The 23,566-nt window shown below is 46.4% G+C and overlaps 1 protein-coding gene across 5 annotated transcripts; it reads left to right on the top strand.

Annotated features, from left to right (window-relative positions):
- Nucleotides 1–11: 11 nt before the first annotated feature.
- LOC110498075 (rab3 GTPase-activating protein non-catalytic subunit) lies at nucleotides 12–23,224 on the top strand. Of its 5 annotated transcripts, none has more exons than XM_021574647.2 (35): nucleotides 12–550; nucleotides 1,695–1,777; nucleotides 1,900–2,020; nucleotides 2,198–2,279; nucleotides 4,012–4,059; nucleotides 4,209–4,284; nucleotides 4,375–4,476; nucleotides 4,588–4,687; nucleotides 8,603–8,623; nucleotides 8,877–8,975; nucleotides 9,199–9,347; nucleotides 9,810–9,889; nucleotides 10,374–10,463; nucleotides 10,663–10,802; nucleotides 11,199–11,394; nucleotides 11,501–11,644; nucleotides 12,056–12,138; nucleotides 12,252–12,316; nucleotides 12,384–12,474; nucleotides 12,600–12,727; nucleotides 12,900–13,113; nucleotides 13,230–13,327; nucleotides 13,487–13,592; nucleotides 13,720–13,880; nucleotides 14,082–14,256; nucleotides 14,414–14,587; nucleotides 14,682–14,788; nucleotides 16,462–16,528; nucleotides 16,614–16,684; nucleotides 19,759–19,794; nucleotides 19,897–19,971; nucleotides 20,252–20,467; nucleotides 20,757–21,044; nucleotides 22,039–22,203; nucleotides 22,469–23,224. In XM_021574647.2, the coding sequence occupies exons 1-35, from the start codon at nucleotides 442–444 to the stop codon at nucleotides 22,619–22,621; spliced, it is 4,113 nt and encodes a 1,370-aa protein (XP_021430322.2). In that variant the 5' UTR covers nucleotides 12–441; the 3' UTR covers nucleotides 22,622–23,224. The 5 variants fall into 5 exon arrangements, with proteins under 5 accessions (XP_021430322.2, XP_021430319.2, XP_021430321.2 ...); XM_021574644.2 differs by having other exon boundaries at nucleotides 19,897–20,043; XM_021574646.2 differs by lacking the exon at nucleotides 8,603–8,623 and having other exon boundaries at nucleotides 8,880–8,975; nucleotides 19,897–20,043.
- The last annotated feature ends 342 nt before the right edge of the window (nucleotides 23,225–23,566 follow it).

Genomic DNA, 23,566 nt, shown 5'->3' with positions numbered 1-23,566 from the left:
GAATTGTCAACCTTTGCTGACCTTGAACAAAGCTCAATTTTATTTGTTGAACCTGCCTTCCTGAGCGATAGAGGGCGACGTACACGAAATTGTCTCTGTAAAAGTGCCTCGAGATTGTATTTTATGGTTAGCGATGTGTCATCACAATACAGTCAGTCATTGGTCATCACCAAAACACTTGAAGTAAAGGGTTGAAACGGTGCAAATATTAACGAAATCCACTGACAGCAACACCTTGTACATGTATTTGTTTACTAACATTCATGGAAACGATACATATTTCAACGCAAAGGATCCCTGAGGAGTCTTGTCTTCTTGATTAGCGCTAACTTCATCATACTGCAACGTTGTTGTTTCCCCGTTGGACTGCAGCTGCCAGCTAACGTTAGCTTAGCTGGCTAATTCCCTGTATCCCCTCTGCCTCGTCGGGACGGGATCGAAATGTCCTGCTGCCTGCTCGAGTTCTGCCGGGTCCAAGAACTCAAAGCAGTCCGGGAGTTCTTGTTCCAGAACCAGCAAAACAACCCTTCTTTGGGGGACAAGAAAACAGGTAAATTAACTAGCTAACGCTCAGCTCTGGGCGAGCTAAATTGCTGGTTATAACCAACTTGTTTGATTGCTTTGAAAAAAGAGACGAGGTATACAAACAGCAAAATTTGCTATTGACTTGTATGAAGTGTGTGTAAAAAAAAATTGAGACTAAATAATGGTTCACAAATTGCACAACTTGTTGTTGACAATCCAGTTGACATTAGACTGTAATTTGTTCTATGGGCTACGTCACTTGTCATCTCATGCCTGCAGAATCTGACAACTCTCTCTAACAACTCAAGTCGCAAATTTTGTTCCAGTGATCTAAGTGCTACAAATACCAGGGAGTGTAAAGAATGCACGTATTCCTATGTCTCTTTAAATCTTTGACCTGTCACATCATGAATAATAGAATTAGAGATTATAGCAGTTGATGAGCGCAAGGTGTAGTGCAGGTGAGACCTGGAGAGCTGCAGTACCAGCGGGAGGCAGATGAAGATGGAAAGAGGGAGGAAGGAGGGGCGATTTGCCCTTTGTCATATGAGTCATCCTACAGGAGGGCGCTTGAACAGATTACCGCATGATGCTGGACAAAGGAAGACACACACTCACACACATAAGCATACATACACATACTCAAAGCCCTGAGCCATTGTAAATGGATGTTGCAGTCAGACTATGTCAACAGGAGTCCCACTGTCAATGCGAGTTCTGTCAATCTCTTTCCTTCCCCCACTTACTGATATTTATAGCATCTCCAACTTCATCCCTTCTCTCTTTGGGTCGGGGGAGGTCTCTTGTACTTGATGCTCAGCTTTCTCTCCGCCTTCTTTGTTAGTTTGCCCCTGCCAGTCCAAAGATGTGTGTACAAGTGTGTGTGTATCATGCATCACCTGATTTTAATAAATGTTCAGCTTTATAGCCTAACTATTATAATAATAATAATAATAATATATGCCATTTAGCAGACACTTTTGTCCAAAGTGACTTAGTCATGTGTGCATACATTTTACTTATGGGTGGTCCCAGGAATCAAACCCACTGCCCTGGCATAAAAAGAACCATGCTCTACCAGCTGAGTTACAAATGACCACTAACATTTTAACTGACAATTGACTCTGGATTGCAGCACCTAATAGTTGTGATTGATCTCTCTCGCTCAGAGAATGAGCTGGCCTGGGACGACTCAGACTGGGGGTCATGGGATAACCCTGAGGCCAAAGAAGATGGCAGTGGCACCACCACGGTCAGTTTGTCTGTCTCTTACACTATTTATCTTATTTAACTAAAGACTAGCCTAAATCAGACAGCACCCTTCCATTGCCCGCTGTGATCTATAAGGTTTGGTCCTGTTGTTGTGTTCCTTAGGGGGTGGAGGAGGACAGTGCTGCAGGGAGTGCCCCCTGGCTGCAGGACTGTGTGGTTTCTCTGTCTCCCTGCTCAGACCTGATGGTCGTTGCCAAAGACCACAAGGCTGTGTTTCTCTCAGGTATGTGTCCCAAAACACAGACACGCATGTTAATGTACACACAAAAGCTCTCTACCCTACCCTTATTAAAGCTACATGAAATAAAGTCAATGTCCTCAAATACATAAACATCTCCCCAATGACACATACACTGCTGTTGGCGGGGTGTGTGTTGACATTGTCTCCTCTTTCTTGCAGCGAAGTGGCGGACAGATGATGGCGGCCGAGAGGAGATGACCCTGGCTGTGTCCTGGAGTGGAACTCTCAGCACAGAGGAGGGGTGAGAGAACGGGGGGAGGAGGGAATGAGAGAACGGGGGGGAATATGGGGGGAGGAGGGGTTGGAGAGAACATAAGGAGGAGTGGGGGGGAGAGAGGACAGAGGGAGGAGGAGGGGGGAGAACAGAGGGAGGAGGAGGGGGGAGAACAGAGGGAGGAGGAGGAGGAGGAGGGGGGGAGAACGGAGGAGGTGGAGGGGGGGGAGAACGGAGGAGGAGGGGGGAGAGAACGGAGGAGGAGGGGAAGAGGGGGGAAGAGAATGGAGGGGGGGACAGAGGAGGGGGGGGAGAACGGAGGAGGTGGAGGGGGGGAGAACGGAGGAGGGGGGGAGAACGGAGGAGGTGGAGGGGGGGAGAACGGAGGAGGAGGGGGGAGAGAACGGAGGAGGAGGGGGGAGAGAACGGAGGAGGAGGGGGGAGAACAGAGGAGGGGAAGAGGGGGGAAGAGAATGGAGGGGGGGACAGAGGAGGGGGGGAGAGAACGGAGGAGGAGGGGGGGAGAGAACGCAGGAGGAGGGGGGGGAGGAGAACGCAGGAGGAGGGGGGAGGAGAACGGAGGAGGAGGGGGGAGGAGAACGGAGGAGGAGGGGGGAGGAGAACGGAGGAGGAGGGGGGAACGGAGGGGGAGGGAGAACGGAGGAGGAGGGGGGGAATGGAGGAGGAGGGGGGGAATGGAGGAGGAGGGGGGGAGAACGGAGGGGGGGGAGAGAACGGAGGAGGAGGGGGGGAGAGAACGGAGGAGGAGGGGGGGAGAGAACGGAGGAGGAGGGGGGGAGAGAACGCAGGAGGAGGGGGGAGGAGAACGGAGGAGGAGGGGGGAGGAGAACGGAGGGGGAGGAGAACGGAGGAGGAGGGGGGAGGAGAACGGAGGAGGAGGGGGAAACGGAGGGGGAGGGAGAACGGAGGAGGAGGGGGAGAACGGAGGGGGGGGAGAGAACGGAGGAGGAGGGGGGGAGAGAACGCAGGAGGAGGGGGGAGGAGAACGGAGGAGGAGGGGGGAGGAGAACGGAGGAGGAGGGGGGAACGGAGGAGGAGGGGGGAGAACAGAGGAGGGGAAGAGGGGGGAAGAGAATGGAGGGGGGGACAGAGGAGGGGGGGAGAGAACGCAGGAGGAGGGGGGAGGAGAACGGAGGAGGAGGGGGGAGGAGAACGGAGGAGGGGGGAGGAGAACGGAGGAGGGGGGAGGAGAACGGAGGAGGAGGGGAGAACGGAGGAGGAGGGGGGGAATGGAGGGGGGGAGAACGGATGAGGAGGGGGGGAGGAAAACGGAGGGGAGAACGGAGGGGGGGGGAGAACGGAGGTGGAGGGGGGAGAGAACGGAGGAGGAGGGGGGGAACGGAGGAGGAGGGGGGGAACAGAGGAGGAGGGGGAAGAGAACGGAGGAGGAGGGGGAAGAGAACGGAGGAGGAGGGGGAAGAGAACGGAGGAGGGGGGGAGAGAACGGAGGAGGTGGGGGGGAGAGAACAGAGGAGGACAGGGGAGAGAATGGAGGAAGGGGGGGAGAGAACGGAGGAGTGGGGGAGAGAACGGAGGGAAAGAAACATAAGGGTGGATGAATGAGAGAGGGTGTTAGACTGAGAGAATGTGAGGAAAGGAAAGGACACAGAAAGAAGTCAAGATTAGATTCCAGTTTCAATTCAATTCAATTGACTTTTTTGACATGGCAAGTTCATTATTACTTACATGGTAAAAGTATACATATCGACTGTGTGTGTGTGCGTGTCTGCCTTTACAGGGAGAGTGTGAGCAGTGTCATCTGTATACCTCTGGCCAGCCAGAAAAGGTAAGCCATCTAGTGTGTCCGACACTGTCTGTGTGTGTGTCCATCCTTCATGTATGATCACTTGTGTGTACATATCAATGTGTATGTAGGTTTGTGTTCTAATGATAAGTATTAACTCTGTCTGTCGGTCTGTGTGTGTGTGTGTTCAGGAGTTCCACAGGTCGGCCAGACTGGACTTGTATTGTAGTGGGCTTCTCATCTGGTTATGTTCGCTTCTACACAGAGGTGCAGTACAGCAGTATTGACTTGTTACCTGGAAGTCTGGCTGGTGTTGTAATGTTATTCTAACAGTGGTGTTTTGTGTGTTTTTGTCAGAGTGGGGTCCTACTCCTAGCCCAGCTGTTGAATGAGGATCCTGTCCTGAGGCTCAAGTGTCGCACCTACGAGATCCCCCGCCACCCTGGTGTCACCGAGCAGGTACGGCTGTAGCACACACCAAAACACTGACAGCTGTCTGGGCCTGGGTATCAAGGTTCTTTTCATGACACTTTGTATTTATGAATTTCTCTCTCTCTCTCTCTCTCTTAGCATGAGGAGCTGAGCATTCTTTACCCAGCAGCCCTGGTCACTATTGATGGCTTCAGTCTCTTTCAGTCTCTACGCGCCTGCAGAAACCAGGTGGCTCGAGGTACTGCTCTGTGTGTGTATTTTGTGTCTGTTGAGTTACTGCTCTGTGTGTGTGTTTTGTGTCTGTCGAGGTACTGCTCTGTGTGTGTGTTTTGTGTCTGTCGAGGTACTGCTCTGTGTGTGTGTTTTGTGTCTGTCGAGGTACTGCTCTGTGTGTGTGTTTTGTGTCTGTCGAGGTACTATAGTAGCAGTAGAGGTACAGTGCTGTCAAAAAGGTTTTTCCCCTTTTTGACAGCAAATTAGAAATAATTTTCTCGATAAAAAAAAAAAATCTTTGATACTGAATGTTCTTCAACCATAACCTAATATTATATAAAGGGAACCTGAGTTTACAAATAATAACAACAATTGATACTTATTTTATTTATTTAATTAACAAAGTTATGAAACACCCAATTCCCCTGTGTGAAGAAGTCATTGCCCCCTTACACTCAATAACTGGTTGTGCCACCTTGAGCTGCAATGAATGCAGCCAAGTGCTTCCTGTAGTTGTTGATCAGTCTCTCACATTGCTGTGGATTAATTTTTGGCTGTGGATTAATTTTCTGCTCGTTTAAAGTCCTGCCACAACATCTCAATTGGGATTAGGTCTGGACTAGAGGTCTACCGATTAATCGGACTGACCGATTAATTAGGGCCGATTTCAAGTTTTCATAACCATCGGAAATCGGTATTTTTGGGCTCCGATTTTTATATATATATATTTTATACCTTTATTTAACTAGGCAAGTCAGTTGAGAACACATTCTTATTTTCAATTATTGCCTAGGAACGGTGGGTTAACTGCCTTGTTCAGGGGCAGAACGACAGATTTTCACCTCGTCAGCTCAGGGGATCCAATCTTGCAACCTTACAGTTAACTAGTCCAACGCTCTAACCACCTGCCTCTCATTGCACTCCATGAGGAGCCTGCCTGTTACACGAATGCAGTAGAAGCCAAGGTATGTTGCTAGCTAACATTAAACTTATCTTCAATCAATCAATCATAATCACTAGTTATATCTTATCTACACATGGTTGATGATATTACTAGTTTATCTAGTGTGTCCTGCGTTGCATATAATCGATGCAACGCTGGGGGATGATTTAACAAAAGCACATTTGCGAAAAAAGCACAATCGTTGCACGACTGTACCTAACCATAAACACCAATGCCTTTCTTAAAATCACTACACAGAAGTATATATTTTTAAACCTGCATATTTAGCTAAAAGAAATCCAGGTTAGCAGGCAATATCAACCAGGTGAAATTGTGTCACTTCTCTTGCGTTCATTGCACGCAGTCAGGGTATATGCAACAGTTTGGGCCGCCTGGCTCGTTGCGAACTAATTTGCCAGAATTTTACATAATCATGACATAACATTGAAGGTTGTGCAATGTAACAAGAATATTTAGACTTAGGGATGCCACCCGTTAGATAAAACACTGAACGGTCCCATATTTCACTGAAATAATAAATGTTTTGTTTTCGAAATTATAGTTTCTGGATTTGACCATATTAATGACCAAATGCTTGTATTTCTGTGTGTTATGTTATAATTAAGTCAATGACTGATAGAGCAGTCTGACTGAGCGATGGTAAGCACTAGCAGGCTCGTAAGCATTCATTCAAACAGCACTTTAGTGCGTTTTGCCAGCAGCTCTTCGCAAGCACAGCGCTGTTTATGACTTCAAGCCTATCAGCCTAATGGCTGGTGTAACCAATGTGAAATGGCTAGCTAGCTAGTTAGCGGGGTGTGCGCTAATACTGTTTCAAACGTCACTCGGTCTGAGACTTGGAGCGGTAGTTCTCCTTGCTCTGCAAGGGTTCGCGGCTTTTGTGGAGCGATGGGTAACGCTGCTTGGAGTGTGGCTGTTGTCAATGTGTTCCTGGTTCGAGCCCAGGTAGGGGCGAGGAGAGGGACGGAAGCTATACTGTTACACTAGCAATACTATAGAGCCAATAAGAACATCCATGAGTCAAAGGTATATGAAATACAAATGGTACAGAGGGAAATAGTCCTATAAATACAGTCCTATAAATAATATTAACTACAACCTAAAACCTCTTACCTTGGAATATTGAAGTCTCATGTTAAAAGGAACCACCAACTTTCATATGTTCTCATGTTCTGAGCAAGGAACTCAAACGTTAGCTTTTTTACATGGCACATATTTTACATGGCACATATTGCACTTTTACTTCTCCAACACTTTGTTTTGGCATTTTTTAAACCAAATTGAACATGTTTCATTATTTATTTGAGGCTAAATTGATTTTTATTGATGTATTATATTAAGTTAAAATAAGTGTTCATTCAGTATTGTTGTAATTGTCATTATTACAAATACATTTTTTTTTTAAATTGTCCGATTAATCGGTATTGGCTTTTTTTGGTCCTCCAATAATCGGTATCGGTGTTGAAAAATCATAATCGGTCGACCTCTAGTCTGGACTTTGACTAAGCCATTTCAAAACTTCAAAATGTTTACTTTTTAATAATATACATGTAGACTTGACTGTGTGTTTTGGATCATTGTCTTGCTGCATGACCCAGCTGTTCTTCAGCTTCAGCTCACAGACAGATGGCCTGACATTCTCCTATAGAATTCTCTGATACAGAGCAGAATGTATTCTTGACCGTTGGTATAAGGTTTTTACTGTGGAATGCAGTGTTTGGCTTTCGCCAGGCATAATGGGACCCATGTCTTCCAAAAACATATACTTTTTACTTATCTGTCCATAGATCATTCATCCTAGAGTTTTGATGATCTTCCAGGTGCTTTTTGGCAAACTTGAGTGAACTTTTTGGATGAGATGGGTCCCATTATGTCTGGCGAAAACCAAAAACTGCATTCCACAGTTAGTTACGACAGTGCAGCAATATCTAACAAGTAATCTAACAATTCCGCAACAACTACCTAATACACACACATCTAAGTAAAGGAATGGAATAAGTATATGTGTAAATATATGGATGAGCAATGACAGGGTGGCATAGGCTAAGATGCAATAGATGGTACAAAATACAGTATATACATATGAGATGAGTAATGCAAGATATGTAAACATTATTAAAGTGGCATTATTAAAGTGACTAGTGATCCATTTATTAAAGTGGCCAATGATTTCAAGTCTGTATGTAGGCAGCAGCCTCTCTGTGTTATTGATGGCACTGTGTTGCCATACCAACGGTAAATCATGGTGGTGGTAGTGTGCTGGTTTGAGGATGCAACTTGCCTGAATAGAAGGAACCATGAATTCTGCTCTGTATCAGAGAATTCTACAGGAGAATGTCAGGCCATCCGTCTGTAAGTTGAAGCGCAGCTGGGTCATGCAGCAAGACAATGATCCAAAACACACATTCAAGTCTACATGAACATGGTTAAAAAGCAACACATTTGGAACAGCCTAGTCAAAGTCTAGACCTAATCCCTATTGAGATGTTGTGGTAGGACTTGAAACGAGCAGTTTATTATTGAAAACCCACATATGTCACTGAGTTAAAGCAGTTCTGCATGGAAGACTGGGCCAAAATTCCTCCACAGCGATGTGAGAGACTGATCAACAACTACAGGAACCTTTTGGTTGGAGTCATTGCAGCTAAAGGTGGCACAAACAGTTATTGAGTGTAAGGCAATTACACACAGGGGCATTGTGTGTTGCATAACTTTGTTTATAAAATATGTATGTCATTGTTGTGTTATTTGTACACTCAGGCTCCCTTTATCTAAAATTTGGTTAAAGATCTGCTAACATTCAGTATAAAAAAATGCAACAGTAGAGAAAATTAGAAAGGGGTAAATACTTTTTCACAGCGCTGTAGGTTAGTGTTCGTAGTTGTAAAACTAGTTGTAGTACCATAGTAATTGTGCTATAAAGGTTACATGATGTTTAATAGAACCATGTTCTCTATTTGCTGGCTGGGTTGACAGAGTTCGCCAGAAAGGATGCAGGTACTGACACACGCACAAAAGCTAGTATTTGGCACTTAGGGTAGTACATGTAGTATTCTTTATGGGTATATTTTGTGTATTGTGGCTTGAGGTGATTTTGTCATTCCACACCATTTACTCAACTCTTTCCTTCATCTCCTCTTTCTCTGGCAACCCTCACTTCCTTGATCTCTTTCTCCAAACCCCTTCTCTTACTCATTATTCCTAACTTTCTGTGTCTTACCTTTCTCTCTCTCCCTACTCGCCCCCTCAGCAGCAGCAGCAGGTAGTGAGGTGGTCCATCCTCCTCCTCTGGCCTATAAGAAGTGGGGTCTACAGGATATGGACACCATCGTAGACCACAGCAGCGTGGGTGAGAGAGTCGAGGAGGGAGGGTCAGATGGGTGGAGGGGCACAGGGAGTGGATGGGGGGGGCTGGAGGACAGGAAGTTGGGCAGGAGGACAGGGAGTGGGGCAGGTGCATGGTGAGCAGAAGTTGGAGAAGATCATGGATTCTGGTTGACAGACGGTGAAAGTGTAGCTATGTTCTCCATTATAACGGTACTCTCTCTCTCCGCCCCTCCCTCCCTTGTCAGGTATAATGACGCTGTGTGTGTTTGACCAGATGAAAAATGCGTCTATCCTGGGGGGTTTCCATGCCTCTGTGAAGGGCAGCCCCCCCGCCATGAGTCAGTACATAACTGTGGGGGGAGGACCCTACACAGGCTTCTACTATGCCATTGAGGTGTGTGTTTGTCCATATTTTTCTTCACCTCATGCCTGTCTATTTATCTCCTTGAGAGATTGGTAGTTACTCTTTAAGAAGTAAGCACAGTCGGCATTAGTTCAGACCAGTAGCAGTGATTTTTGACTTGTCTATTCCCTCTAGAGCAGAGATGGGCAATCATTTTGTCTCGTGGGCCACATCAGGATTTCTAAATTCAGAGGAGGAGTTATTTTGAAAAAGGGCAGTTATTTGAACATTTATAAAGGTCCATTATAATTTCTACATACTTTCTATCTAGCCTGTAGTGTTATTTTAACCCAAAATAGTTTACCCCCCACCCCACAAAAATGGTTTTTACTCAAATCTCCCGCCGACTGGATTGCCTTATTTTTCCCACCCCTGCTGTAAACAGAGCGGACATTTCCACCAAATCAACACGAAAATGTCCAGTCATAAAATATTGTTTTTATCTCTCTCCAGGGTAGCTCCCAGCCTCTCCTCTCCCATGTGGCTCTGGCTGTGGCGAGCAAACTCACATCGGCCTTGTTCAGCGCCGCCAGGTGCGTGTGTGTTTTTCTTGGTGATTGTATTTATGAGTCTTTTCCCGGTTGTCAGTATCTTGGCCTCCTGCTCCCTTTAATCATGGTGAGTATTCCCTGTGGTGCTGTGTGTGGGTGTGTTGATACGGCTGGGGCCTTCACTGAGCCATGCTACCTCTGATACAGCCACACAGGACACAAAGCAGCAACATCAATACACTGATATATAGCATCTCTTCCCTGACAACTAATGAATTATAACTCTGTATGTTCTCTCCCTCTTCTCCCTCTGTCTTTCTTCTGCATGGCTTCTTTTTTTCTGCACCCTTTCTCTTCCCTTTCATTCTCTCTCCTATCTGGCCTTTCTTTCTGCACCCTTTCTCTCCCCTTTCCTTCTCTCTCTCTCTCCTATCTGGCCTTTCTTTCTGCACCCTTTCTCTCCCCTTCTCTCTCTCTCTCCTATCTGACCTTTCTTTCGCACTGATCTCTTTCGCTCTCTCGTCAGTGGGTGGCTGGGCTGGAAGAAACAGAGTGAGGAGGAGCCAACTCAGAAACAGAAGCCCAAGGTGGAGCCGGCCACGCCGCTGGCAGTCAGGTGACCAACACCATCCCTTTTATCAGAAGAACTAGGGAACTGTTTGTGCTGCACATGCAATCTACGCAGTCAAATTGCCAAGTTATCTTTTTATCACTTTAACGTTAATCAATTAGCCTTTTTTTTTTTTTTTTTACATTTCTCACTTAACTGATTGGCTAGCCCAAACTCCTTCCTCCCTCTCGTGTCCCGCCCTCAGGTTTGGTCTCCCAGACTCGCGGCGCCACGGGGAGTTCATCTGTCTGTCCCCCTGTAACACTCTGGCTGGGGTCACGGACGACTTCGGCAGGGTCACGCTGCTTGACGTGGGGAGAGGCATAGCTATCCGCATGTGGAAGGGTGAAAGAGAATTCTCCCTTCAACACTCAACAGTAGGGCCGGAACGATACCAGTATCATTAGTATCGTGGCAAGAAAACAAAACATGAAAACAGCCCTAATGTTGGAAACAAACATCATTATGATGTCACCCAGAGTCACATGCATTTATTTCCAAGCTATAGTACACAATATTCAACACACAGCAGGTTTTTAAAGGCCCTTCTTGCTTCTTGTTTTCATTTTTGCCATGGAAAAAATATTGCAATACTGGTATCATCACAGCCCAACTCATCAGCAAATGAATTATCTGGTTTAGTATAAAGACAGCTAATGTTGAGTAGGGTCTAGTGTTTGACTTGGGAAAAGGCCCTACTTATTTATCTAGTTATAATAACCTATTTCTGTGTTTTCCCAGGATACCGGGATGCCCAGCTGGGTTGGGTACAGGTGTCTGAGGGGCGGGGTGAGCGCGAGTCCTCACCCTCTGCGCCCCTCCCTCGGCGCCACGCCCAGTTCCTGGTCATCTATGCACCCAGGAGAGGCATCCTGGAGGTGTGGGGCACACAGCAGGGGCCCAGAGTAGGAGCCTTCACTGTAGGGAAACACTGCAGGTACACACACACACACACACACACAGTTCTAATCGTATGTTTCTAAAGCATTTGAACTACTTTAACCAGTAACCATTTCCTTCTCTCCTATGTGTGTATGTGTCAGGTTGCTGTATGCAGGCTACCGGCTGATGGGGGTGAACAGTGTGACTAGTCAGGGCTGGCTGCTCCACACACAGCAGGTGTGTCTGTTTGACCCTGCTACTGGAGTGCTACGCACTGTCACTGTCCCCTTCCATCTGGCCCTCAGGTGACTTTTCACACTAACACACACTTCATAGTACAGTTGGGACATCTTGGGAAGATCAGGAGTACAATTCTTGTATTGTGAAAGATTCCACATATATAGTGCATTCAAAGTATTCAGACTCCTTGACTTTTACCACATTTTGTTACATTACAACCCTATTCTAAATTGAATAAAATCGTTTTTTAAATCTTTGCAAATTTATTACAAATAAAAAGCTGAAATATCAGTATTCAGACCCTTTACTCAGTACTTTGTTGGCTTCCTTCCTTTGGCAGCGATTACAGACAAGTTTTTTGGGGGTGTATAACAAAATGTGGAAAAAGTGAAGGGGTCTGAATACTTTCCGAATGCACCATACACAGCCTGTGTAGTTTTACCAAAGGGACATAATGATTATGTTCCCTATGTCAGTGATAAGAAGAGTGAGAGGGCGAAGGACATGCACCTGCTGAAGAGACTGACCACACTACTGAAGAGCAGAGAGGTGGAACCAGGTACGACAGAGATGGAGGGGGGAAATGAAAAGATGGGAGGATACCCTTTACGGAAGTATTTGAACAGGGCAAACCAGAAGAGCTCTTTCTTACTTTTGACCACCTCTCTACAGATATCCTGGAGAGCGAGGCCCAGAGTGTACTGCTGGACATCAAACACCCTGCCGTTAAGAAACAGGTCAACACACACACACATACACACATAGTGGGGTCAGTACTACTACTTACTCTTCTCTGTCCTTTAGGCCCTGGAGTCTTTGCTAGCCAATAAGAATGCTCCAGTCTCCTGTCTGACCAACATCACCCGGGTCTTACTGGCCAGTCTCAAAGGGCAAGGTACTGTGTATTTCTGGATATGTATTGAGGTTGAATATTATTAAACCGTGTACAAATAAGTGTCTTAATGTCTGTGTGTGTGGGTTAATGCCTGTGTGTGTTGCCCGTGTGCACTGTCCCTGCAGACCCTGAGGCGGTAGATGAAGGGTTGTTCCAGTTGTGTTCCTCCCAGCTGAAACTGCTGCAGCTCTACACAGACATCCAACAGCTCCACTCTACTGGGGAGGCCACCACAGACACACACACTGAACCTGTGAGTACAACAAACACCACTGGTTGTACAGCAGTCTGACACTGAATTAACTAGCTACAGTCAGAGCAGTAAACGGCAGGCCATTGCTGAGTTGTCAGCAACAGTCACCAATTTGGAATCTAGAACCTCTTTTCTATTTTCTCTTGTTCCACATCCGCCTCTTCCTTTTCAGACGGAGGTTGCAGGTATAGAGGAGGAGCTGGCCCGTGTCTCCCCTACCCTGCAGCGCTACGCAGAGCTCACATCCGGCTCCCGCCCCTCCGTCTCTTTCGCCCTGGACTCCCCCGACGCATCACTTCCTGTCCGAGGCTTTCTGTCCCAGATGGAGTGTGAGGGAGAGGAGATCAGAGTTGTGCCAGGGCCCAACGCAGACTGGACACAGCTTGGTAGAATGAAAACGCGCACACACACACGACACAAAGATGCGCACAGACACACGCACACACACACTATTACCTATAAGTGTATTAGAGGTTAGTTTGTGTGTGTTTTTCCCCTGTAGGGAGCTTTCTGTTCTGGGGCTGTCTGACAGGACAGAGCCCTCTACAGAAAGTCTGTAACACACTGCAGAAGACCGGCATCAGCCCACAGCAACTACTGGTGAGGAGAGGCGGGAGAGAGGGTGAAGATGTGGTGGAGGAATAAGAGGAAGCCGATTCTAGAAAGGGAGGATTTGGGTATGGGAGGAAGAATGGACTGTTTGAAATAGAATGAAATGTTACTCATCCATCTTGTCTGTCCGTGTGTGTTTTCCCTCAGTCTCTGCTGCTGAGTGTATGGCTGCACAGAGAGAAGGAAGTATTGAAAAAAACAGAGGCCGTCAGACACCTACACACACTGCTCACTGCCCTCAGCTCCATGAAAGGTGTGTGAGCACATCTTATTTCCAATGTGGTCTGTGCTGTGATGACATTGAGTTAGCTTGTGGTTAGATGGTATGTGGCTAGACTCCCATTGACTTCTGTAGACGGCTGTGTTCCTCCTCTCCCTAGGTGCGGTGGAGGAGTCGTGGGACATGCAGTGTGTCTCCCCCTGGTGGCAGCAGGTGCGGTCTGCGTGTGTCCAGTCCCACAGTTCTGCTGCCGCCCTGTTGGCTGCAATAGTGGCTCACCGCGCTGCTAAAGCTAACATCACCATCCTGGCTGAAACCAAGGTCACACACCACACACACACACACACACACACACACACACATATAATCACCTGGCTCTGGCAAAGAAGAGGGTGAACACACACACCCTAGCACACACACACACTGATATGTGTGCTTCGTCACTGACTCTCTGTGTGTGTGTGTGTGTGTGTGTGTGTGTGTGTGTGTGTGTGTGTGTGTGTGTGTGTGTATGTGTATCAGTTCCAGTCGGAGTGGGAGGCGGTGTCGTTGGAGCTGGAGCAGTGGGCGGTGTGTGTGAGACAGCTGGAGGACGTGTTGTCCCTGCAGACACTGCTGTGTGTGCCTCCTCCTCAGGGAACACCAGGGAGCGCCACACCACACTGCTCAGTCAAAGCCCTGCTGGAGGGGGGCCGAGGTACTGGATACGTACTATGAGAAATAAAAAGTCCATAATCTCTGAAGGAATCTCAGATCTGAGAGGGTTGGGATTGGTGAGAGTGATACAATGCAATCACATATACAGTAGATCAGTGATTACCTACGCTCTCTCTCTCCCCTTCGTCCTCTCTCAGGTGGTATAGCAGACAGCGTGGCTAAGTGGGTGTTCAGGCAGGACTTGGCCCCTGAGCGGCTGAAGGACATGCTGCAGAGGAGGGGAGAGGCCGAGAGCACGGAACAGCCCTCCCAGCCAGAGCAGGGGAAGGGAGAAAAGAGCCAGGAGGATGCAGCCTTCAACAGGGCAGCAGGTGAGTGTGTACTCCTGTGGTCACTAACCTGATTCCTCCATAGGGAAGTGTATTTGTTGTTGTTATATTAGTGTGTGTTCCTGTGTTCCTCCAGAGCTGCTGGTGTCTGTGTGTCAGCGTTTCCCAGACTCCCTCTCTCCTGACCTGCTGTTTGCCCACTGCTGCTGGGAGTACGTGGTGCAGTGGAACAAAGACCCAGAGGTGGGGCTCCGTACAGTACCGGCACACAGACCTTCACATCTAACACACTCACATCTATACACACAGACATCCATACATATCTATATACACACTCACATTTACACACACAGACATGCACATACATACACATCTACAGCACCAGTCAAAAGTTAGGACACTTCTTAAACAATGTTTTTTCTTTATTTTTACTATTTTCTACATTGTAGAATAATAGTGAAGATGTCAAAACTATGAAATAACACATATGGAATCATGTAGTAACCAAAAAAGTGTTAAACAAATGAAAGTATATTTTAGATTCTTCAAAGTAACCACCCTTTACCTTGATGACAGCTATGCACACTCTTGGCATTCTCTCAAGCAGCTACACCTGGAATGCTTTTCCAACAGTCTTGAAGGAGTTCCCACATATGCTGAGGACTTGTTGGCTGCTTTTCCTTCCCTCTGCGGTCCAACTCATCCCAAACCATCTCAATTGGGTTGTGTGATTGTGGAGTCCAGGTCATCTGATGCAGCACTCCATCACTCTCCTTCTTGGTCAAATAGCCCTGTCACAGCCTGGAGGTGTGTTTTGGGTAATGATAGTCCCACTGAGTGCAAACCAGATGGGATGGTGTATTGCTGCAGAATGCTGTAGTAGCCATGCTGGTTAAGTGTGCCTTCAATTCTAAATAAATCAGACCGTGTTACCAGCAAAGCACCTCCACAGCAACACCCCTCTTCCTCCTCCATGCTTCATGGTGGGAACCACACATGCAGAGATCATCCGTTCACCTACTCTGCGTCTCACAAAGACACAAATCTCAAATTTGGACTCATCAGACCAAAGGGCAGACTTCCACCGGTCTAATGTCCATTGCTCGTGTTTCTTGGCTCAAGCAAGTCTCTTCTTATTGGTGTCCTTTAGTAGTGGTTTATTTACAGCAATTCAACCATGAAGGCCTGATTCACACAGTCTCCTCTGAACAGTTGATGTTGAGATGTGTCTGCTGCTTTTATTTTGGCTGCAATATGAGGTGGAGTAATTTTAATGAACTTATCTTCTGCAGCAGAGGTAACTATGGGTCTTCCTTTCCTGTGGCGGTCCTCATGAGAGCCAGTTTCATCATAGCGCCTGGTGGTTTTTGCGTCTGCACTTGAGTTCTTGAAATTTTCCGCATTGACTGACCTTCATGTCTTAAAGTAATGATGGACTGTTGTTGAGCTGTTCTTGCCATAATATGGACTTGGTCTTTTACCAAATATGGCTATCTTCTGTATACCACCCCTATCTTGTCACAACACAACTGATTTAGCTCAAACACGTTAAGGAAAGAAATTCCACAAATTAACTTTTAACAAGGCAAACCTGTTAATTGAATTGCATTCCAGGTGACTACCTCATGAAGCTGATAGAGAGAATGCCAAGAGTGTGCAAAGCTGTCAAAGGCAAAGGGTGGCTACTTTGAAGAATCTCAAATATAAAATATATTTAGATTAGTTTAAAACGTTTTTGGTTACTACATGATTCCATATGTGTTATTTCATAGTTTTGATGTCTTCACTATTATTCTACAATGTAGAAAATAGTCAAAATAAATAAAAGCCCTGGAATTAGTAGGTTTTGACTGATACTGTATATACTGACAGTTTGAGGTGTACAATCAAATGTTTTGTTGTCTCTCACTCTGTAGGAGGGGAGATATCTTTGTTGGGCGGTGGAACATCTGAAGCTAGTCTCAAGTCCTCACATCCAGCTGGGTGAGACTATGCTTCACGTTATGCAATATTCACTCAGTGTGTCCCTTCGTTTGTGCTATAAGATGGTTCTCTCTTTCTCCTGCAGGCATCTCTTCAATGATGTGGAACACGTTCATCGTTAAATGTTTCTCAGCTGCTGCTTTCCTTATAGAGAAGGTGAGCAGAGTATTAGGGATGTGCATCTTTCCCCTTCAACACGAATCGATATCTAGATGCACGGGCTCCGATACGATACAGGAATGATACGTTTTAGTTTGAAAGGAATCGATGTGAATCGGTTCGATACGATGCACTAACATTGGTTTGCATAAACACACACATTTTCCATTCCAAATTCAAATCTGCAGATGGATCTGATGAGCTAGGACTGAGCTGTATCTGTCTGAGCTGACTTCTTTCTCTGTGTGTGTGTGTGTGTGTGTGTGTGTGTGTGTGTGTTATATGTCTGAGCTGACGTCTCTCTGTGTGTGTGTGAGCTATATCTGCCTTTGCTGACTTCTCGCTGTCTTTGTGTGTGTAAATTATGTACATGTACACTGAACAAAACTATAAATGCAAAATGCAACAAAGATTTTAGTGAGTTACAGTTCATATAAAGGAAATTTGAAAAAGTAATTAGGCTCTAATCTATGTATTTCACATGACTGGGAATACAGTTCTGCATCTGTATGTCACAGATACACTATATGACCAAAAGTACACGTTTGTCGAACATCTCATTCCAAAATCACAGGCATTAATATGGACTTAGTCCATTCTTCTGGGAAGGTTTTCCACTAGATGTTGGAACATTTCTGCGGGAACTTGCTTCCATTCAGCCCACAAGAGCATTAGTGAGGTCGGGCACAGGTCTTGGGCAATTAGGCCTGGCTCGCAGTCAGTGTTTAAATTCATTCCAAAGGTGTTTGATGGGGTTGAGGTCAGGGCTCTGTGCAGGCCAGTCAAGTTCTTCCACACCGATCTCGACAAACATTTATGTATGGACTTCGCTTTCTGCACGGGGACATTGTCATGCTGAAACAGGAAAGCCCTTCCTCAAACTGTTGCCACAAAGTTGGAAGCACAGAATCATCTAGAATGCCACTGGAAATAAGGGGCCTAACCTGAACCATGAAAAATAGTCCCAGACCATTATTTCTCCTCCACCAAACTTTATAGTTGGCTGTATGCATTGGGGCAGGTAGTGTTTTCCTGGCAGCAGCCAAACCCAGATGCGTCCTTCGGGCTGACAGAAATTTGACAAACTGACTTGTTAGAAAGGTGGCATCTTATGACGGTGTCACGTTGAAAGTCACTGAGCTCTTCAGTAAGGTCCTTCTATTGCCAATGTTTGTCTATGGAGATTGCATGGCTGGGTGCTCGGTTTTATACATCTGTCAGTAATGGGTGTGGCTGAAACCAGGATTAATCCGTGAAGAGCACACTTTTCAGCGTGGGGCCGTGCTGCATTTGTCCACTGAAGTCAGATACGACGCCGAACTGCAGTCAGGTCAAGACCCTGGTGAGGACGCAAGCACGCAGATGAGCTCCCCTGAGACGACTGCTTCTGACAGTTTGTGCCGAAATTATTCGATTAGCTGTCTGGGTGGCTGGTCTCAGACGATCCTGCAGGTGAAGAAGCCGGATGTAGAGGTCCTGGGCTGGCGTGGTTACACGTGGTCTGTGGTTGTGAGCTCAGTTGGACGCAGTACCAAATTGTCTAAAACGACATTGGAGACGGCTTATGGTAGAGAAATTAACATTAACTTCTGGTGGACAGACATTCCTGCAGTCAGCATGCCAATTGCATTGTGTGACAACTGCACATTTTAGAGTGGCCTTTTATTGTCCCCAGCACAAGATGCACCTGTGTAATGATCATGCTGTTTAATCAGCTTCTTGATATGCCACACCTGTCAGGTTGATGGATGATCTTGGCAAAGAGGAAATGCTCACTAACAGGGATGTAAACAAATGTGTGCACAACATTTGAGAGAAATCAGCTTTTTGTGTGTATGGAAATTATCTGGGATCTTTTATTTCAGCTCATGAAACTTGGGACCAACACTTTACATGGTGTTTATATTTTTGTTCAGTATGTATGGTGTATGTAGGGCTAAGCCACAAGGGAAACTGGGCACCTGCCACCCCACTATCAGATAAAGGGAGGGAGGGGGGGGGGGGGGGGGCAGCAATGTTAGCTTTTTGTTCCCCCCACTGTTGATCTGAAATACTAATCAATTCATCATTTTTGCAGATTCAAAGTGTTTGAGCTAGTAATGTATCAATATTCCTCATTAAAATGAATATATAGCACAGCTTTTTGGATTTATTTTTTTGCCGAAATCCATACTTTTTCAAACTTTCAACAAAAACAACCACCGACTGTTTGCTCATTGCTGTTGCTCAGATGGCAACTCGTCGCAAATGCTCATGTGCCAATTGAATCTCAACAAGGAAAAAGTCGGTGGTTGTATTTGATTAAAATTTATTGAAAATGTATGGATTTCAGCAAACAAAAGGCACACCACTACAGAGGACAGACATAGGTAGAAGGTAGGCGTTCGATAATTAAATGCATTTGAAGGATTGACCTTGGGCAAATCGATGGAGGTGGTCCTAGGTTCCACAAACCCAGGTCTCTGCTCCACTGTTTGTGGAGTCATCACAATCTTCTTTCACCATGGAGTGGAGTTTAGTCCACTATATCCAAATGAGAGTTGTAGCGGTAGCTTAGGCTATTCCAGTAAAATGACGTTTTCAACAGCACCTTTGATAACAATAACCTTGAAATTACATCGGTTGAACTTGTCACTCATCTAATAAAGCCTAATATTGCGCAAGCCATTTTAAACATTTGAATGCTGAAGGTGACAGGTGGCCGACCTCTCGTTAGGCAATGTGCACTTTGACTAGGCTACTGATATTGATCAATGACTGTCAACACAGTTAAATGCTCGACACTGAAGGAGAGGAAATAAAGTAATATGAGCCATGTTAGTGAACCGGCGATACGTAACGTTTCAGTTTCTGACCGATTCAGTCCTATCTTAAAAATTTGAACCGGGGATCGATGCATATCTGTGAATCATTACATCCCTACAGAATATGTTCATCAGAACTCTCACATACAAAACAAACATTCTGTAGGGATGTAACCATTCAAATCAGTCCCCGGTGTGTCCTGATTCGGATCATGATTCTCTTCATAGTGCTCCAATTGATCGTCTGTTTGTGTTCTCTCTCCACAGGTGGGGAAGGCCCCTAAGGACCGCCTGTGTCGACGGGTGAGCAGCCCTGCCCTATTCAGCCTTACAGCTACATACCTCTCTGATTGGGACTTGTTGTGAATAGACGTGTAGATAACGTCTGTTTGTGTGTGTATTCAGGATGTGGGAATGGGAGACTGTGCCATGACATCATTCCTGGGCTCCTGTGTTCAGCTGCTACAGATTCTGATGGAGGTACGGATCAAAAAAGATGGATGGATGCATACAGTTGGGCAGATTAAAATGTTTCCCTGCGTTGCAGCACAGGTAAAAAGCATGTGCTGCATGCAAAGTGGGTATATGTGCATGTCACCATGCAAGAGAGTTTGTCACAGTGTACCATTACTGCAGCACGGGGATTTAGAAGAATTATTTTTGAACTAAAGCATCTGTAATAGCACAGATAGACTGCGCTTTGGATGGTTTTTAATCGTGATGCTGGTCCTTGGTTACTCTGAACCCCTCTCCCCTCCAGGCAGACTCTGGGGTAGAAGAGGTGACTCCTCCAGAGCTGTGTGTGGAGGAGGTGTGGGGGGGAGCAGAGGGTCCTGCCTCCCTAGCAGAGCTAGCCCTGGAGCAGAAGGGAGTTCACTACCCCCTTGTACAACACCACTATCTCCTGGCCTCTCTACTCCACACTGCTATGACCTTCAGTCTCAGGGTCAAACCACTCAGCCTGTTCGACAGCAAGGTGAGACAAACACGTAGTGTAAACCAAAGAGTACACACATGCATAACACCTACAGCAGTGTTTCCCAACCCTCTCCTCTGGCCTCCCCAGATGTTTCACATGTTTGTTTTAACCCTAAACTGGCACACCTGATTCAATTAGTCACAGGCTTGATGATTAGTTGACTAATTGAGTTAGGTGTGCCAGTTTTTAGGGTTAAAACAAACATGTGAAATGTCTGGGAGGCCCTGAGGAGAGGGTTGGGAAACAATGACCTACACTATACACTGCAAGTCTTTCCTTCTTCCAGGGTAAGAATGCCTTCTTTAGAGAGCTGTCGTCCATCCAGCTGATGCCCAGTGGAGACATGGACCCTGGCCTGGTCTCCCTCAGACAGGAGTTCCTGCTCAGGGTGTTGACAGGCTGGGTGACGACCCAGAGGGTGGCGGTGGAGGGCCCTGGGTCTGGGTCAGGGGACAAGACGTGGCCCTCTCTGTGTCTGGACCTGGGACTCCTGCTGCAGGTCAACCCGGACATCCTGCGCAGACATCTGGTGTGTGAGCTGTACAACCAGGGCCTGGACCCCCGGGCAGAGCAGGTAGGTAGTCATACACCAACAGGTCCCTCAATACACATCTGCTGGTAACTGGATAGAAACTGATACACATACTAACACATAAAACATAAACCCCCCAGTGAGTGTATTGGGTACACCCATCTAGTACCGGGTTGGACTCCCCTATGCCTCCAAAACAGCCTGAATTCTTCAAGGTGTTGGAAATGTTCCACATGGATTTTGGTCCATGCTGACACGATGGCATCATGCAGTTGCTGCAGATTGGACGTTGGTACATTCATGCTGCGAACAGCCTGTTCCATCTCATCCCAAAGATGCTCTATTGGGTTGAGGTCTGGGGACTGACCAGGCCACTCAACTGAACTAAATGTTCTTCCACTCCTCAATTGTCCAGTGTTGGTGACCGTGTTCTCACTGGAGCCCTCTTGATTTTCTCTAGTAGGAGTGGAACCCAGGGTGGTCGTCTGCTACAATAGCCCTTCCCTGACAAGGATCGAGGAGTTGTGCATTTCAGAGATGCCGCTCTGTATTGATGTACTGCACTGTTATTTGCCTGTTAGCTTGCACGGTTCTTGCCGTTCTCCTTCGACCTCTCTCATCAACAAGCTGTTTTCGCCCAAAGGACTGCTGCTGACTGGATGTTATGTCAGTCTCACCATTCTCTGTAAACCTGGGTGGCTGTTTCTGAGATGCTGGATCCGGAGTGCCTAGCATTAATGATCATATCACGCTCAGGTCACTTAAGTCACTGGTTTTGCCCATACTAACATTCAATAGAACAGTAACAATGCATTGACGTCTGTCTGCTTTATAAAACAAGCCACAGCTACGTGACTCACTGTCTGTAGGAGAGATCCATTTTCGTGAGTGGGTGGTGTACCTAAAACTATCCAATGAGTGTACATATTCGTACACTCATGTCACTTGTCATATTTAATAACTTTATACACACAATGAATATGATCACTCACACAAAATATGACATTGAAGCCTGTGGTGTGTGTGTTGTCGTCAGGTGATGTTTGAGGTGGAGGATAAGGACGTGTTGGGTTCCCAGCTGTTGGTTCTAACAGGCCAGAGGCTGAGCTACTCCCTGCTCCACACCCAGACCCAGACCCGGCCCGCCATGGAGCTGCTGGCTCGCCTCCCCCCCACACTCTGCACCTGGCTCAAGGCTATGGTGAGATCAACCTCTGTGTTACCTTATAACATGTTATAACCACTGTAGAACATCTGGCTCAAGCCTATAGTGAGACTTACCAGCCTCCTGAATACACACTATAACCACGTTATGGCACCTTCATAACACTTAAGGCCATGGTGAGACCAGCTAGTCTTCGGCATCATCCTATAACCACTGAACATCATATTGTGTAACTAATTCAACCCCCTAGTTTTGTATGAGCTACTGATGCTATTCATGTGTATCTGTGTGTTTTCCCCAGGACCCCAGTGAGCTGGGGTGCCCATCGGTGCCCCTGAGTCAGACCAGCAGGCTGGTGAGCCGCCTCATAGAGATCCTACCTGAGAACCATGGCCAGTACAGCCTGGCACTACACCTACTGGAGGCTGTGGAGGACCTGCAGAGAGAGGACTGAGAGAGAGGGAGTAGAAGATCTGCAGAAAGGGAACTTAGATGGCTTCTGTGCATTTTCGTTCTTGCTAGCATCCAATATAGGAGTGAGAGAGTGGTAGTGAACTGGTATATTACCTATCATGTACAGTACAGGAAGCAGAGGTACCCTGTTATGAGAGGGAGACTTGTGTTCAGTTGAGAAAAAGGTTGAATCTAATTAAGTGTAAATGATGGGGGGGGTAGGATGGGTTTTTAATTTAATTCAGTGCTCACTCATCTTACTCCGATTCAAATAAGTAACATTGTATTAGGTTGATCAATGTCCAAGTCTGTATTTCAGAATGGAATATGGGGGGCCTAGATGGAGTTGGATATGTCCTGTCACTTTTTGTCTCCCAGCTATACCTAGCAGCCCCTGTACTCTACCTTTTAACATACTTAAAACCCACTCAAAAGGGGGTTGCAGGGTGTGTGCCGTTTGATGTTCAGTAAGCATCCCTCCCTCAGATTAGTGATGTATGATACAGACTTTATACATGCTGCTGTACTGTTCTGTAGCTGTAATCTAGACTGGCTGAGGGACCCCACTGGGGGCAGACAGCAGAATAAAAAAGTTTAATGCTCAGCATGGTTTCTCTCTCTCTGGGCCTGGGGGAAGAACAGTTAACACTGGTCATTTCCAAAGATGGTAGCAGTACATGGCTGCGTTGAGTAATGGAAACGGTGCTGTTCTGAAAACATGGGGAGAGGTTGGGTTGTGGGTTAAATGCATCATTAATATGTCATGCATTGCTTCAAGCCACACTAAATGGAGCGAACGTACTTCAATGTCTGTTCCAAGAAGGTTTTGGGGAAACGTGGCGTTCAGTAAAAACCGCCATGGGATTCTCTCCAGACCATTCAGGTAGACTCAGATATTTGTACCCTACTGAATGACACCTTGGTTTTCAAAGGGTGATAGGAATCA

The sequence above is a fragment of the Oncorhynchus mykiss genome, chromosome 19 (genome assembly GCF_013265735.2).
Source record: "Oncorhynchus mykiss isolate Arlee chromosome 19, USDA_OmykA_1.1, whole genome shotgun sequence".
Classification (NCBI taxonomy): Eukaryota; Metazoa; Chordata; class Actinopteri; order Salmoniformes; family Salmonidae; genus Oncorhynchus; species Oncorhynchus mykiss.
The sequence above is the reverse complement of the archived record's forward strand: the minus strand, read 5'-3'. Positions and strand labels throughout refer to the sequence as shown.

Bases quoted from the DNA above. Each gene is read 5' to 3' on its own strand.
- LOC110498075 (XM_021574644.2), top strand. From the start codon at position 442: ATGTCCTGCTGCCTGCTCGAGTTCTGCCGGGTCCAAGAACTCAAAGCA. The intron at 8,624-8,876 runs GTACTGACACAC...TCGCCCCCTCAG, and splicing joins GTTCGCCAGAAAGGATGCAG to CAGCAGCAGCAGGTAGTGAG. The intron at 20,468-20,756 runs GTGAGACAAACA...TCCTTCTTCCAG, and splicing joins TCAGCCTGTTCGACAGCAAG to GGTAAGAATGCCTTCTTTAG.